The 12,655-nt window shown below is 40.8% G+C and overlaps 1 protein-coding gene across 20 annotated transcripts in view; it reads left to right on the forward strand.

Moving 5' to 3' along the window:
• Positions 1-12,655, forward strand: part of EIF4G3 (eukaryotic translation initiation factor 4 gamma 3) — a 354,405-nt gene that overhangs the window by 315,493 nt on the left and 26,257 nt on the right. For 19 of the 20 annotated variants that reach the window (XM_070777387.1, XM_070777394.1, XM_070777389.1 and 16 more), the window contains 5 exons: positions 267-360; positions 1,280-1,397; positions 3,682-3,902; positions 6,253-6,371; positions 11,344-11,516. In XM_070777387.1, coding sequence (XP_070633488.1) covers positions 267-360; positions 1,280-1,397; positions 3,682-3,902; positions 6,253-6,371; positions 11,344-11,516 — 725 coding nt within the window. The remainder of the gene's footprint in view (positions 1-266; positions 361-1,279; positions 1,398-3,681; positions 3,903-6,252; positions 6,372-11,343; positions 11,517-12,655) is intronic. The other variant, XM_070777392.1, reaches the window with a different exon arrangement.

Raw genomic sequence — 12,655 nt, forward strand, 5'->3', positions numbered from 1 at the left:
CAGATTAGCATACCATCTTCAAGGATCTGAATGTATTCTCCAGGCCAGTAGTTGTATTTTGTGGACACTGGATTCCAAAGAGTTCTTCCAGGGCCAGAGGAATCCCAGTTTAATGGGAACAGCTCCAACTTATGTTTTGTATAGGGGCATTCCAAGCAAAATTTTGTTGCTGAAATTGATTTTATTGCACTGGGGAGAAAAAAGAGAAGATAAACTATTCTTCTAGAATAGTTCCTACTGTTGACTTGTGATCCCTTACGTTGCAGCCCACAATTGATGAGAAAATTCAGCTGGTACCTAAAGCACAGCTGGGCAGCTGGGGAAAGGGCAGCAGTGGTGGAGCCAAGGCGAGCGAGGCCGGTAAGTGAGGAGTGTCCTTCCTCCGGAAGCTGGCGTGCTGCAGTCGTTTCACAAGCGTACGTTTCAGTGCAAGATCTATAAACTAATCACGCCCAGATTTATTGGTGTCCCGCTCTTAACATAATTGAGGGTTTCCTCCTCAGTGTGGATCCTTAGGTATTTTGAATATTTAAAACAAGTTTTTTTTTTTTTAATTCAAAAACTATTTAAAACTTTAATCTGTTTGATTCCTTTGTTGTTTTGTTGCTTTTTACAAATTCAATATAATTAGAAAAGTTACTGGGACTCCAAATTAAAATGGAAACTCATATTACTGAGTAAAGTAATATTATTACCCAGAAGCATTTAACTTTAGGGTGTTGCGAAAGAAAAAACAATTCGATTAAAATACTTTTCAAAATCTATGTCAGAAGTAGATTTTGAGAGACTTGACTTTAGGACTCACATACTTGGATCATAACAATTAAACTTCATTGTTAACAACCTTCCCATATTTCCCTTCTATTACATAATTTTGACCTTTTTTCTTTTAAATTAAATTGTTCACTTAAACTCACATCCATACTTTTACATAAATGACATCACAGCATTTTTTAAGTTAAATATTTTCTTTTGGTTTCGCTTGCCTTCTTTCTTCCCCTATTTACCATTCCTAGGCCCTACTTAGGATAATTTAGTTATATTTTTAAAGGAGCAGATAGTTGTAATGAATAAATATTTATAAATTCTTTTTTACATACAAAGTCTTTCTAACACAGTGCTTCTAAGAGTATGGTCTGTGGACCAGGAGATTGGCGTCAGCTGGTTAGGCTCGTTAGAAATGCCTGGCCACGGGCCCTTCCCCACGAAGGCAGATCAGTTAGAAGCTGCATTTTAGTCATGTGATTTATATTTCTTTCTCACTCCTTAATATCTATAGATGCCTTAAGATCAAGTGCTTCCAGTTTAAACAGATTCTCTGCTTTGCAACCTCCAGCACCTTCAGGGTCTGCGTCATCCACACCTCTAGAGTTTGATTCCCGGCGGACCTTAACTAGGTAAGCAGTCTGCACATTAATAAAGATTGACCTGCTTGTCAGGCTGGCTGGCTGTCCAACACAACACACACACTCTCGCTCTCTCTGTGATGATAATCCCTATGGGTAGATTCATTTCATCACTAAAGTTGATTTCCTCCAAGATAAGGAAGTTATGGAGTTCAGATAAGGTGGAAGGGATATCCAATAGCTTGCTCCACTCAGAAAGCCAGGCCCAGCCAACGAGCCCCGGGAGCTTGTGTCAGGGCTCCGCAAGGCGAGGCTGCAGGCGCTCCAGAGAAACTAGCACCCTCAGGCTGCAACCCTCAAGCTGAGTGAAAGGGCCTGACCGCCCACCTGTGGATTCCTCTGTCACACTGTTCTTGCAGTTATATTTGAGGTTGCCTTTTATTTTTCACTACTCTGTATTCTGCTATCTTTCTACTTTGATTTTTGTAGGATTCGTACAGTCAGGTGTTCGTTGGCTAGTTTACACAGAGTGGGTGAGAACCTGTAGTATAGTGACAGAATAAAATGTTTTGATGTAGGTGCTTTTGGAACTGAGTTTCTTTAACCTCGCAAACTTTTGCTTTTTATTATTATAAATTAATGTGACTAGGTGGGTTTCCTAAGCTATATTACTATTCCTTTGGCTTCTGAAACAAAATATAGCACAGGTGAACTTTTAAACAGTAACCTAGATTGTCATTGAGCATCAGTTGTGCTCCTGAGGTGTTTGTGATTCTTTCAGTTCAGTTCAGTGCAGTTGCTCAGTCGTGTCCGACTCTGCGACTCCATGAACCGCAGCACACCAGGCCTCCCTGTCCATCACCAGCTCCCAGAGTTCACTCAGACTCACGTCCATCGAGTCAGCGATGCCATCCAGCCATCGCATCCTCTGTCATCCCCTTTTCCTCCTGCCCCCAATCCCTCCCAGCATCAGAGTCTTTTCCAATGAGTCAGCTCTTCGTACCAGGTGGCCAAAGTACTGGAGTTTCAGCTTTAGCATCATTCCTTCCAAAGAAATCCCAGGGCTGATCTCCTTCAGAATGGACTGGTTGGATCTCCTTGCAGTCCAGGGGACTCTCAAGAGTCTTCTCCGACACCACAGTTCAAAAGCATCAATTCTTCGGCGCTCAGCCTTCTTCACAGTCCAACTCTCACATCCATACATGACCACTGGGAAAACGATAGCCTTGACTAGACGGACCTTTGTTGGCAAAGTAATGTCTCTGCTTTTCAATATGCTATCTAGGTTGGTCATAACTTTCCTTCCAAGGAGTAAGCGTCTTTTAATTTCATGGCTGCAGTCACCATCTGCAGTGATTTTGGAGCCCAAAAGAATAAAGTCTGACTGTTTCCACTGTTCCCCATCTATTTCCCATGAAGTGATGGGACAGGATGCCATGATCTTTGTTTTCTGAATGTTGAACTTTAAGCCAACTTTTTCACTCTCCTCTTTCACTTTCATCAAGAGGCTCTTTAGTTTTTCTTCACTTTCTGCCATAAGGGTGGTGTCATCTGCATATCTGAGGTTATTGATATTTCTCCTGGCAATCTTGAGTCCAGCTTGTGCTTTTTCCAGCCCAGCATTTCTCATGGTGTACTCTCTTTTCCCTGCTATAAATGTCCCCTGATGGCTGTGCTTTTTGAGGACTGTGTCTGTTCCTGCATAGTGATTAGACCCGTTGTCTTTCCTGTAGGTCTTCCTTTTCTCATTTTAAATTCACCGTTGCTGATCTCTCTTGGGCTGAGGACCTGTTTGCCGCACTGGTTAGAATTGTCTGAGAGAAGAGTAGGAAGACAGGAAGATTCTCTCCTAAAATGAAAGTAGTGTGTGATTTGGGCTATTCAAAAACTTTCCACGACTTGGTCCTCAGATATTTTCCATGTATTTGAAATTTCTGAATAAATATCATTGTAAAGTTTGTAAGACAGTAAAACCATATTATTTTGGTACTGTGTTTCCCTTTCATTCACTTAGCTCATACACTCATCAGTCTTTCTTCTTAAAAGATATTTTAAAATTTAGACAAGGAATTGCCATTGGCATTTAAAATTTTCAAGTGGTATCCCTTTTACATTTAAGGAAAAGCTAAAACACATCTTAATCTCGTTAAAGCACTGATTTTACTTGTTTATGTAAATAATTATACTTTGGCGTGTAATTGGTGCCTCATACATCTAAAGTTGTCTGTGAAAAGTTCTCCTGCATACTTAGAAAGTCTTGGTGTTGTTTTATAATTTGAATACAGAGGGAATGGAGGTGGTCTTTATTTTGAGAAGTGTTGTTTTGTCTTTGAAGTCGAGGAAGCACGGGCAGGGAGAAGAATGACAAGCCCCTCCAGCCTGCAGCAGCTCGGCCGAACACTTTCATGAGGGGTGGCAGCAGTAAAGACCTGTTAGACAATCAGTCTCAGGAGGAGCAGCGGAGGGAGATGCTGGAGACCGTGAAGCAGCTCACAGGAGGCATGGACGTGGAGAGGAGCAGCGCTGAGGCGGAGCGAAGCAGGACCAGGGAGCCAGGTGAGGGGTTCTGTATGAACAGACACAGGTGAAGACTGGGGCCTTCAATTTGGGAGGAGAAAAAGACAAGGAGACTTTGTGCCTGAGTAGATTTTCAGAATCAATACATGTTAACAGCACACAAGCCAGTGCTCTAAAAGTTAGAGGATATCTTCCTAATCTCACGGTTCTCGTTCCCCAGGTATCCATTGTTCAGCAGTGTGTAAATTTTCCCCTTCACTATTAAAAGCGATGCAGATAAGGGCCTTTTGCTGTATCTTGAGCGATACGAACTTCCTCCAACGTCCCTCAATTGCACCCCCGTGTGCATTAGAGTGTGTGTCCTTTGTGAATGGTAAAAGTGAAAGCTACTCAGTCCTGTCTGACCGTTTGCAGCCCCGTGTACAGTCCATGGAATTCTCTAGGCCAGAATACTGGAGTGGGTAGCCTCCCTTCTCCAAGGTATCCTGTGTACAGCCCCTCACATGTATGAAAATCCTGAAACTGTTGGGCCACCACAGGGCAAACCAGAGAGAAAGTATCAGATGGTCTTTTATTACCTTCATCTTGGAAGCTCTGTGGGTTTTGTACATGTTGAGCATGTATGTGCTTAGAGGACCAACTCAGGTAGTGCTCTAAAAACTGCCTCGTGTTTAACCGATCTGATTTTCAGTTTCCTCATCTCTTACATGGGGATAACAAGTGTACTAATTCTGTAGTTATTGTGGAGGTTAAAAGTGATAATACGTGTAAATACTTTGAACATTACCTGGTAAACACAAAGCTTGCAAAAAGGTCTTAGATGTCTTAATGATGATAATGACAGTGATGAAAAAGTTTTTAAATCTTAATCCTGAAGTAATATGGTTGTTTTATAACATTTTCCTAGCTTTCAATTTTGTTTCACTATTTAAATTATGTCTCTTAACTGTAGTTTCTAAATGGATTTCACAGGAAAATTGAAATGTCTTTTCCCGACTGATGAGGACTTCAGATCTTTCAGTTTTAAGGACGTGTGGCTTTCTTCTGCATGCTGGGTGGTTTGGGAGCCTAACAAGATAGGGTATGAGAAGCGTCTGGTGTGTAGTGGACGCTGTGGCACAGCTGCCCTCCGCACGCTTAACTGTCTGGGTCATTTGTTCATTTGCCACGTGCACCTGGGCACCAGTCCCTGCTCTTGGTCTTCTGTCTCCTGGGTCAAAGAGAAGTTTATCAAATAACCCCATGAAAGATGATACACGTGGTAACCCAAGGATTGAAAGAGAGATGAAACCGAGGACGGTCTCGGAATGCAGGAACGGCAAAACCAGACCCTGGTGTCCTTCCCTCCCCCGTGGTGTGGCTCCTAACGGATTTCAGGTCCTCCTGAGCAGTGTTGCCTGTCTCCCCTCCTGCCCCGTAGGGAGAAGTTACCTGCCTTACTCTTCCCCCACCCAGGATATGTGCCGCATCCAATCAGCAAATGACCCACAAGACCCCTAGCCCACTCCTTGTTCCCTGGGTATGAAAGTGGACTAAGGACCACTGTTCAAGGTCAGGTCTTCCTTGAGCTGGCCTGCTGTTCTAGAGCGTCTCCCGCTGTAATGAACTTTATGCTCCTCTCCTGCCTCATGTCTGGAAATTCTTTTCCAACCCTCACACGGACCATGACAGTATAGAAGTACAAAATGAGAAAAACGCTATGAAAGAAACCTAGTTATAAGAGAGTACTTACTTACCAGACACAGGGGAATGTTAGAGAAGGCTTTCCTCGGGTCTGAAGGAAAGAGGAGTTAAAACAGGTTTGCAGGGAGGGACAGGCGAGGGGCAGAGAGAGACAGCATTCCATGTAGGAGGAGCACCGTGAACAGAGTATTCGTCTGTGGAGCCATGGTGTACTCAAGCAACTGCAGAAGCCAGCGTGGCTGTAGCTCTGTGCACGCCTGTGCGACTTAGCGGGCCTCGTGTGCCCTCCATCATCGAAGCAGTGGAGAGCAATCAAAATACAGGAAGGAAATGCAGCATACTCTAGGGAAACATTCCTTCACCGTGTTGTGTACTTGAAGCTGATATAATACTGTAGATAATTCTGTAAATCAACTATACCTTGATTTTTTTAAAAAAAGGAACAAAAAATGCTAATTATAAAAATTTATCAACATCTCAATCCCTTGTAGCTGTTGTGGACTATGAAGTTATTTAGTATGTGTGTATTCTAAAATCATATTTCTGTATTCTACTTTTAGGTGGCTTGCTTTGTCACATTTGTATCTGTTTTAATGCCTTTACTTAAAAAAAAAAGTAACAGAACATGTATATTATCAACCATAATTCTACCATTTTAATGATAATTTTTGTCATTTTTCCTTTCTCACTATTTTATCCTCACTAGTGACAAAACCGGAAATTCCAGTAACATCAGCCTCTGACAAGCCTGCGTTGTCAGAGGAAGAGATGGAGAGGAAGTCCAAATCTATCATTGATGAGTTTCTACACATTAATGATTTTAAGGTAAACAACAATTTTTAAAAAGGAAGCAACAGCACAGAAAGGCCTGTGATAGGAGACAGCGGAACTTCACTGGAGACAGTGTGACTTGGTTTTGGTCTAGATCAGTTATTGTGAACTGATGAGACCTCGAGCGAGTGATCCAAGCCCTGCTCGGTTCAGTTTGCACAACTGGTACGCTCCTGCCCAGTGCGCTCTTTTATATGGATACTGTGGTTCACAGGATCAACTGGCAGGGAGGGAGAGCCGGTATCAGTCCCTCCCCACTGCAGGATAACCAAATTTACTTTGACATTAATGAACAAAAACAACACAGTATCATGAGGAATTCCTGGCTCCTTATATTACCTGTCTTTTCATCAACATTCTCATAGGAACTTTAAAGTACAGCTGACATTACTTTTTCTTTACTTCATAAGTAAAACTGAGGCACAAGAGAGTAATGTGTTGGGGTCAGACAGCCTAAGTGAAACATTTCAAGATGTAGCTTTCAGTTTGCCCTTCTTTAACCTTAATCTTCTCCTGATCTTCATTTTAAGGTAGCAGTGAGTAAGATACACACACTGCCTGACTTCATGAGCCTTGTAGTCTTAAGTTAGAGACAGATCATGAACAGATAAAGTCCACAAAGTGTTCAATTGTGGTTAAAATAAATGCTAGGAGACCTGTAGGATCTTAGGAGAGATCATATAATGGGACCTGGTTTAGGGATCTGGGGTCATCAAAGGCTTATCTGTTAAAATTATTTGTCAGATACATTAACTACTTTTGCTTTGCTAAAAGCTTACCGAAATTGTCCAAAATTTAGAAATAGGAAGGTTTTACTCATGAGCAAGTTAGAGTACTTTTCAGAAAGTACTCTTGAAAATGCAGCAAAAATAAGAACACTAACTGGAATAATCCAAAGAACAGACTTCATATATTGTGATTTGTTAGAATCCTGGAAAATAAATAGTATTCTTATAAATTGGCGGCACAGTTTTTTGTTTTTTGTTTTTTTAACTGTCTGAGCCACCAGGGAAGCCCCTAGCACAGCTAGAGGTGCAAGAGGAAGGGGGCATATGTATACCTATTGCTGATTCATATTGATGTATGGCAGAAGCCATCACAATTTTGTAAAGTAATTATCTTCTAATTAAAATAAAAGTAAAATAAAATTGAAAAATAGAAAAGAAAGCTGAGGTGCAAAGGTGTAACGTAACTTGCTCTCAGTTCAGTTCAGTTCAGTTCAGTCGCTCAGTCGTGTCCGACTCTTTGTGACCTCATGAATCACAGCACGCCAGGCCTCCGTATCCATCACCAACTCCCAGAGTTCACTCAAACTCATGTGCATCGAGTTGGTGATGCCATCCAGCCATCTCATCCTCTATCGTCCCCTTTTCCTCCTGCCCCCAATCCCTCCCAGAATCAGAGTCTTTTCCAGTGAGTCAACTCTTCGCATGAAGTGGCCAAAGGACTGGAGTTTCAGCTTTAGCATCATTCCTTCCAAAGAACACCCAGGGCTGATCTCCTTTAGAATGGACTGGTTGGATCTCTTTGCAGTCCAAGGGACTTTCAAGAGTCTTCTCCAACACCACAGTTCAAAAGCATCAATTCTTCGGCGCTCAGCTTTCTTCACGATCCAACTCTGACATCCATACATGACCACTGGGAAAACGATAGCCCTGACTAGACGGACCTTTGTTGGCAAAGTAATGTCTGTGCTTTTCAATATGCTATCTAGGTTGGTCATAACTTTCCTTCCAAGGAGTAAGCGTCTTTTAATTTCATGGCTGCAGTCACCATCTGCAGTGATTTTGGAGCCCCAAAAAATAAAGTCTGACACTGTTTCCACTGTCAGATAAATGGCAGACTCAGGATTCAAATCCAAGCTTCCAGCTTCAGAACAGAAGCTATACTTTTTCTTCCTACCTTTTGGGTATTGGTGTGTCATGCTAAAGGCTTATTGCGGAGCTCATTCTAAGGAAGATTTTTCCCAAACATTTTAATAGGTGCTATAGTTAACAGTAATACAAATGAGTATTTATTGAGCCCTTGTTTTGTGTTTAGCAATATGCCAAGTACTTATATATATTATATGCAGTCCTCACAGTAACCTTGTGATAGGAAGTCAAAGCTGAGAGATTAAGTAACATTCCTGAACTCACACAATAGCAAGTAAGTAGCAGAACCAGGGTTCAAACATATTTGTCTGACTCCACACCTTGTGTTTTTAGCCTCTGTGAGATGTATATGTTGAGCACCTGAAGTGTGTCACCCACATTAAGGAATGCATGCGTGTGTGTTATTTGCTCAGTTGTGTCCAACTTGTTGCGCCATGGACTCTAGCCCACCAGGCTCCTTTGTCCATGGGGATTCTCCAGGCAAGAATACTGGAGTGAGTTGCTGTGCCCTCCTCCAGAGGATCTTCCCAACCCAGGGATTGAACCCAGGTCTCCCACGTTGCAGGCAGATTCTTTACTGTCTGAGCCACCAGGGAAGCCCAAGAATACTGGAGTGGGTAGCATATCCCTTCTCCAGGGGATCTTCCCAAACCAGGGATCAAACAGGAGTTTCCTGCATTGCAGACGAGTTCTTTATCAGCTGAGCTATCAGGGAAGCCCATTTTAAGGAATACTTCCTGTAAATATTGTAGTATATGTACTGAATAGCATAATCTGTTTTTATGGGTCTTTTACCGAGCTTATGTTCTAGTGGGTGATACAGACAAAGCTGTCCTAAAAATAGGTAATAACTAAATAAGCAGCTTCTACAAAAAGAAAGTGTTTCAGTGCAAAGAAGTAAGATTAGATGGTATGATAACCAGTCACAGGGATTCTAGGAGGTATCATTTCAGGTTAGAGGTAAAAAACAAGAAACAAAACATTAGAAACTAGGGAGAAGGGTAAGATTATGAACTGCTGTGAACTTAGAAACTTCGCATTAGTAGTTCCATGATATAGTTAGTTGGCCCAGTATGCAGATGCAGTGACTAAATTCTCATTGGGAGACAATCACTTCAGGTATAATATTGAGCATTGAGTATTTGCTTTCATTTTTACTCTCTCCTGAAAAGGCTTTATGATGATGATGATAGGCTTAAAATGAGGTAAAACCCCACAAGGATAAAAAGCATAAGCTGTAGAAAGCAGCACCATTCTGGAAGCTAGAAGGATGGGTGGTAACTTAGCATTCGATGAATGTGCGTGAGATACAGATGGGCTGGAAACAGACAGACTGATTGGGTAAAGTGTATGTAAGAAACAGTCTTATGTGACAGTTGTGTTAAAAGTAAGCCAGAAAGAAAAACACCAATACAGTGTATACTAACGCATATATATGGAATTTAGAAAGATGGTAACAATAACCCTGTGTACGAGACAGCAAAAGAGACACCGATGTATAGAACAGTCTTATGGACTCTGTGGGAGAGGGAGAGGGTGGGAAGATTTGGGAGAATGGCATTGAAACATGTAAAATATCATGTATGAAACGAGTTGCCAGTCCAGGTTCGATGCACGATACTGGATGCTTGGGACTAGTGCACTGGGACGACCCAGAGGGATGGTATGGGGAGGGAGGAGGGAGGAGGGTTCAGGATGGGGAACACATGTATACCTGTGGTGGATTCATTTTGATAGTTGGCAAAACTAATACAATTATGTACAGTTTAAAAATAAAATTAAAAAAATAATAAAAATAAATAAATGCCATCAATAATCATATGTATTAAAAAAAAAAGTGCCAGTGTCATGAAAACACAAAGGAGAGAAGAATCTAAAGAGAGAATTCTGTGACGGTTCAGTGTTTGGAACTTGGCGCTTTCACTGCTAGGACCCTGGGTTTGATCCCTAGCTGGAGAACTAAGATCCTGGAGGATGGGCAACATGGCCAAAAACAAAGGTAGAGAGACATCATGACGTGTGACGTTGGGTTTTCAGTTGGATCCTAGAACAATGAAAAAGCTATATTGGACATTTGGGGACAGTTGTGGAAATTCCAGTATGTACTATATATCAGATACTTAGTTGATGTTACTGTGTGAATGTTGAATTTCTTAGATACATATATAAGAAAACCAGCAATTGATTAAATTGCAGTAAAGGTATGTCGGTGTACCTTTTATTACTCTTTAATTTCTCTATATTTTGAAAATATTTTAGATAAAAAGTTGACACGGGAGGAGGTATTAAATAACTTAACAGAGGGGAGATAAACAGTGGTGAAAATGCCTAGACCTGCCTTACTCGCGGCTTCTGTCAGGAGACTGCCCTTCTCACATGCATCTTCCCCCTCACAAGAACTGCTCTCGTCAGATGTTGAATCACAGGATTTTGAACTCACACACGTTGAGGTAGCTGAGGGCAGGGAGGTGATTGGTGATTGAGTGACCCTGCTGCCAGGCTTTTATTGTCCAGAACAGAGATACTGACCTAGCCAGATCATCCCGTGGTAAGAACCAGTCTACAAGCCCCATATCCCAAGATCTTCCTAAAAGATTTTTAGTACTTCAGCTAACCATGTCAACCTTACTATAAAAGGAAGACATTTTTCTTTGAAGATTTTCATACTGAGACAGAATTACCTCAGTTATCTCAGAATTAAGGCCTTTGAATCATGACACGAATTTCTGTTTAAATATTATTTGATAATATACCATTTCAAGTTTCTGAGTGATCATAATATAGATCCATGTTGTGTAATAAAGGACATTTTTGGCTCTGGTCTTTTGAGTGATCTTTAAGAAGATGTTAACCTAAACACATTAGCCTTACAAAGATGCACTTTTATTTTTAAATATGCCGAATAGTATTGCCCATATTATCCTGCATTTTACTGAGCTATATTAATTTTTAGCTATTTATATATATGAAACTATCTTGCTCTTTTCTACCAATTTTGTCATAAGTAAATGTTTTTAAACTTATTTTAACACTCTGGCAATTCGAGTAAGCTTATTTATTTTGGAGTAAGCTTTTATTTGCTGTTTGAACAGGAAGCCATGCAGTGTGTGGAAGAGCTGAACGCCCAGGGCCTGCAACATGTGTTCGTGAGGACGGGAGTGGAGTCCACCCTGGAAAGGAGCCAGATCACCCGGGATCACATGGGCCAGTTACTGTATCAGCTGGTGCAGTCAGAAAAGCTCAGCAAACAGGACTTTTTCAGAGGGTCAGTATCCTACTCAACAGTAGTAGTCAGTTACTAGGCTCTTTCATAGTAGTTAATTTTAAGAGTACATATCTTTTTAAGTATTTAGCAGTTTCCATAGGTCAAAATTGTATCTGCCATAGTATGTTGGTGTATATTATATTGACAGTATGTATGTTGGTTCATATGATGGCTTTTGATAGATTGTGCTAGTGGTTATTTTCTGATTTTCTGTATCTAATTGTAGATAGACTCATATTATGATGCAAGTCAGATAACAGACCCTCTTAACTACCAAGAAACTCAGAGCTCCTCATCAGCCTACATGTAAACCCTGAGAAAAAAGCTTTCCTTTGTGATAAAAATTGTGGAAAATTAAACCAAAAAAGCTTCATCCTTTAAACCATGGTTCATTTTGGCCAAGAAATGCTTGTCTGTCTACTCTACCCCAATAGAAGCATATGTAACTCCACAGTTGTTAATGATCAGGTTTATTCCAGGTTGGTTTCATTATAATTTCTCTTGATGGCTGAGTTGATGAAGTTTGGCTGTCACTTGTGTTAAATCCTGTGTGCTCAGAATCTGGTTCTCTTTGTGATCATCCGCAGATGCACGCATGGATCAGGTTCTTTGTGGCACAATCACAGAATCTTACCCAGGCTTATGTTTTAAAATAAAAATCTTTTTTGTGGTCTTATAAATTAAATGCACATGATGAAATACCACCATATATCTCTCAGATATGGCCAGCCTCTTAGAAAGGTGTAATTATTAAATGCCAGGGTTGAATATACCTAGGAATAACTATTCATTTGATTTTTCTGAGGAATAATGGCACTGTCCTCAGGGTCCCAGAAGATGTATATTTGTTCCTAGAATCATTAAAAAGTTATACTGCATCAATAAGTTAGATTTCAGTGACTTGACTTGACTAGATTAAGGCTATCTGACTCAGTTAACTTAGTAAGAAACTTTGGCCCCCTCACTCCAGTAGCCAACCCGTATAAATAATAAGAGCAAATGAGGTTATTTATAGCCTCACAAATTGAGATCTGCCCCTAGCCAACTTGGAACTATAGTTTTAATAATAACTATTATGTTAATTTATAAATATTTGCTTTTTGCCCAGATATTATGATACATTCACCAGAAAATTTTGA

The sequence above is a fragment of the Bos indicus genome, chromosome 2, assembly GCF_029378745.1.
Source record: "Bos indicus isolate NIAB-ARS_2022 breed Sahiwal x Tharparkar chromosome 2, NIAB-ARS_B.indTharparkar_mat_pri_1.0, whole genome shotgun sequence".
NCBI classification, from domain to species: domain Eukaryota; kingdom Metazoa; phylum Chordata; class Mammalia; order Artiodactyla; family Bovidae; genus Bos; species Bos indicus.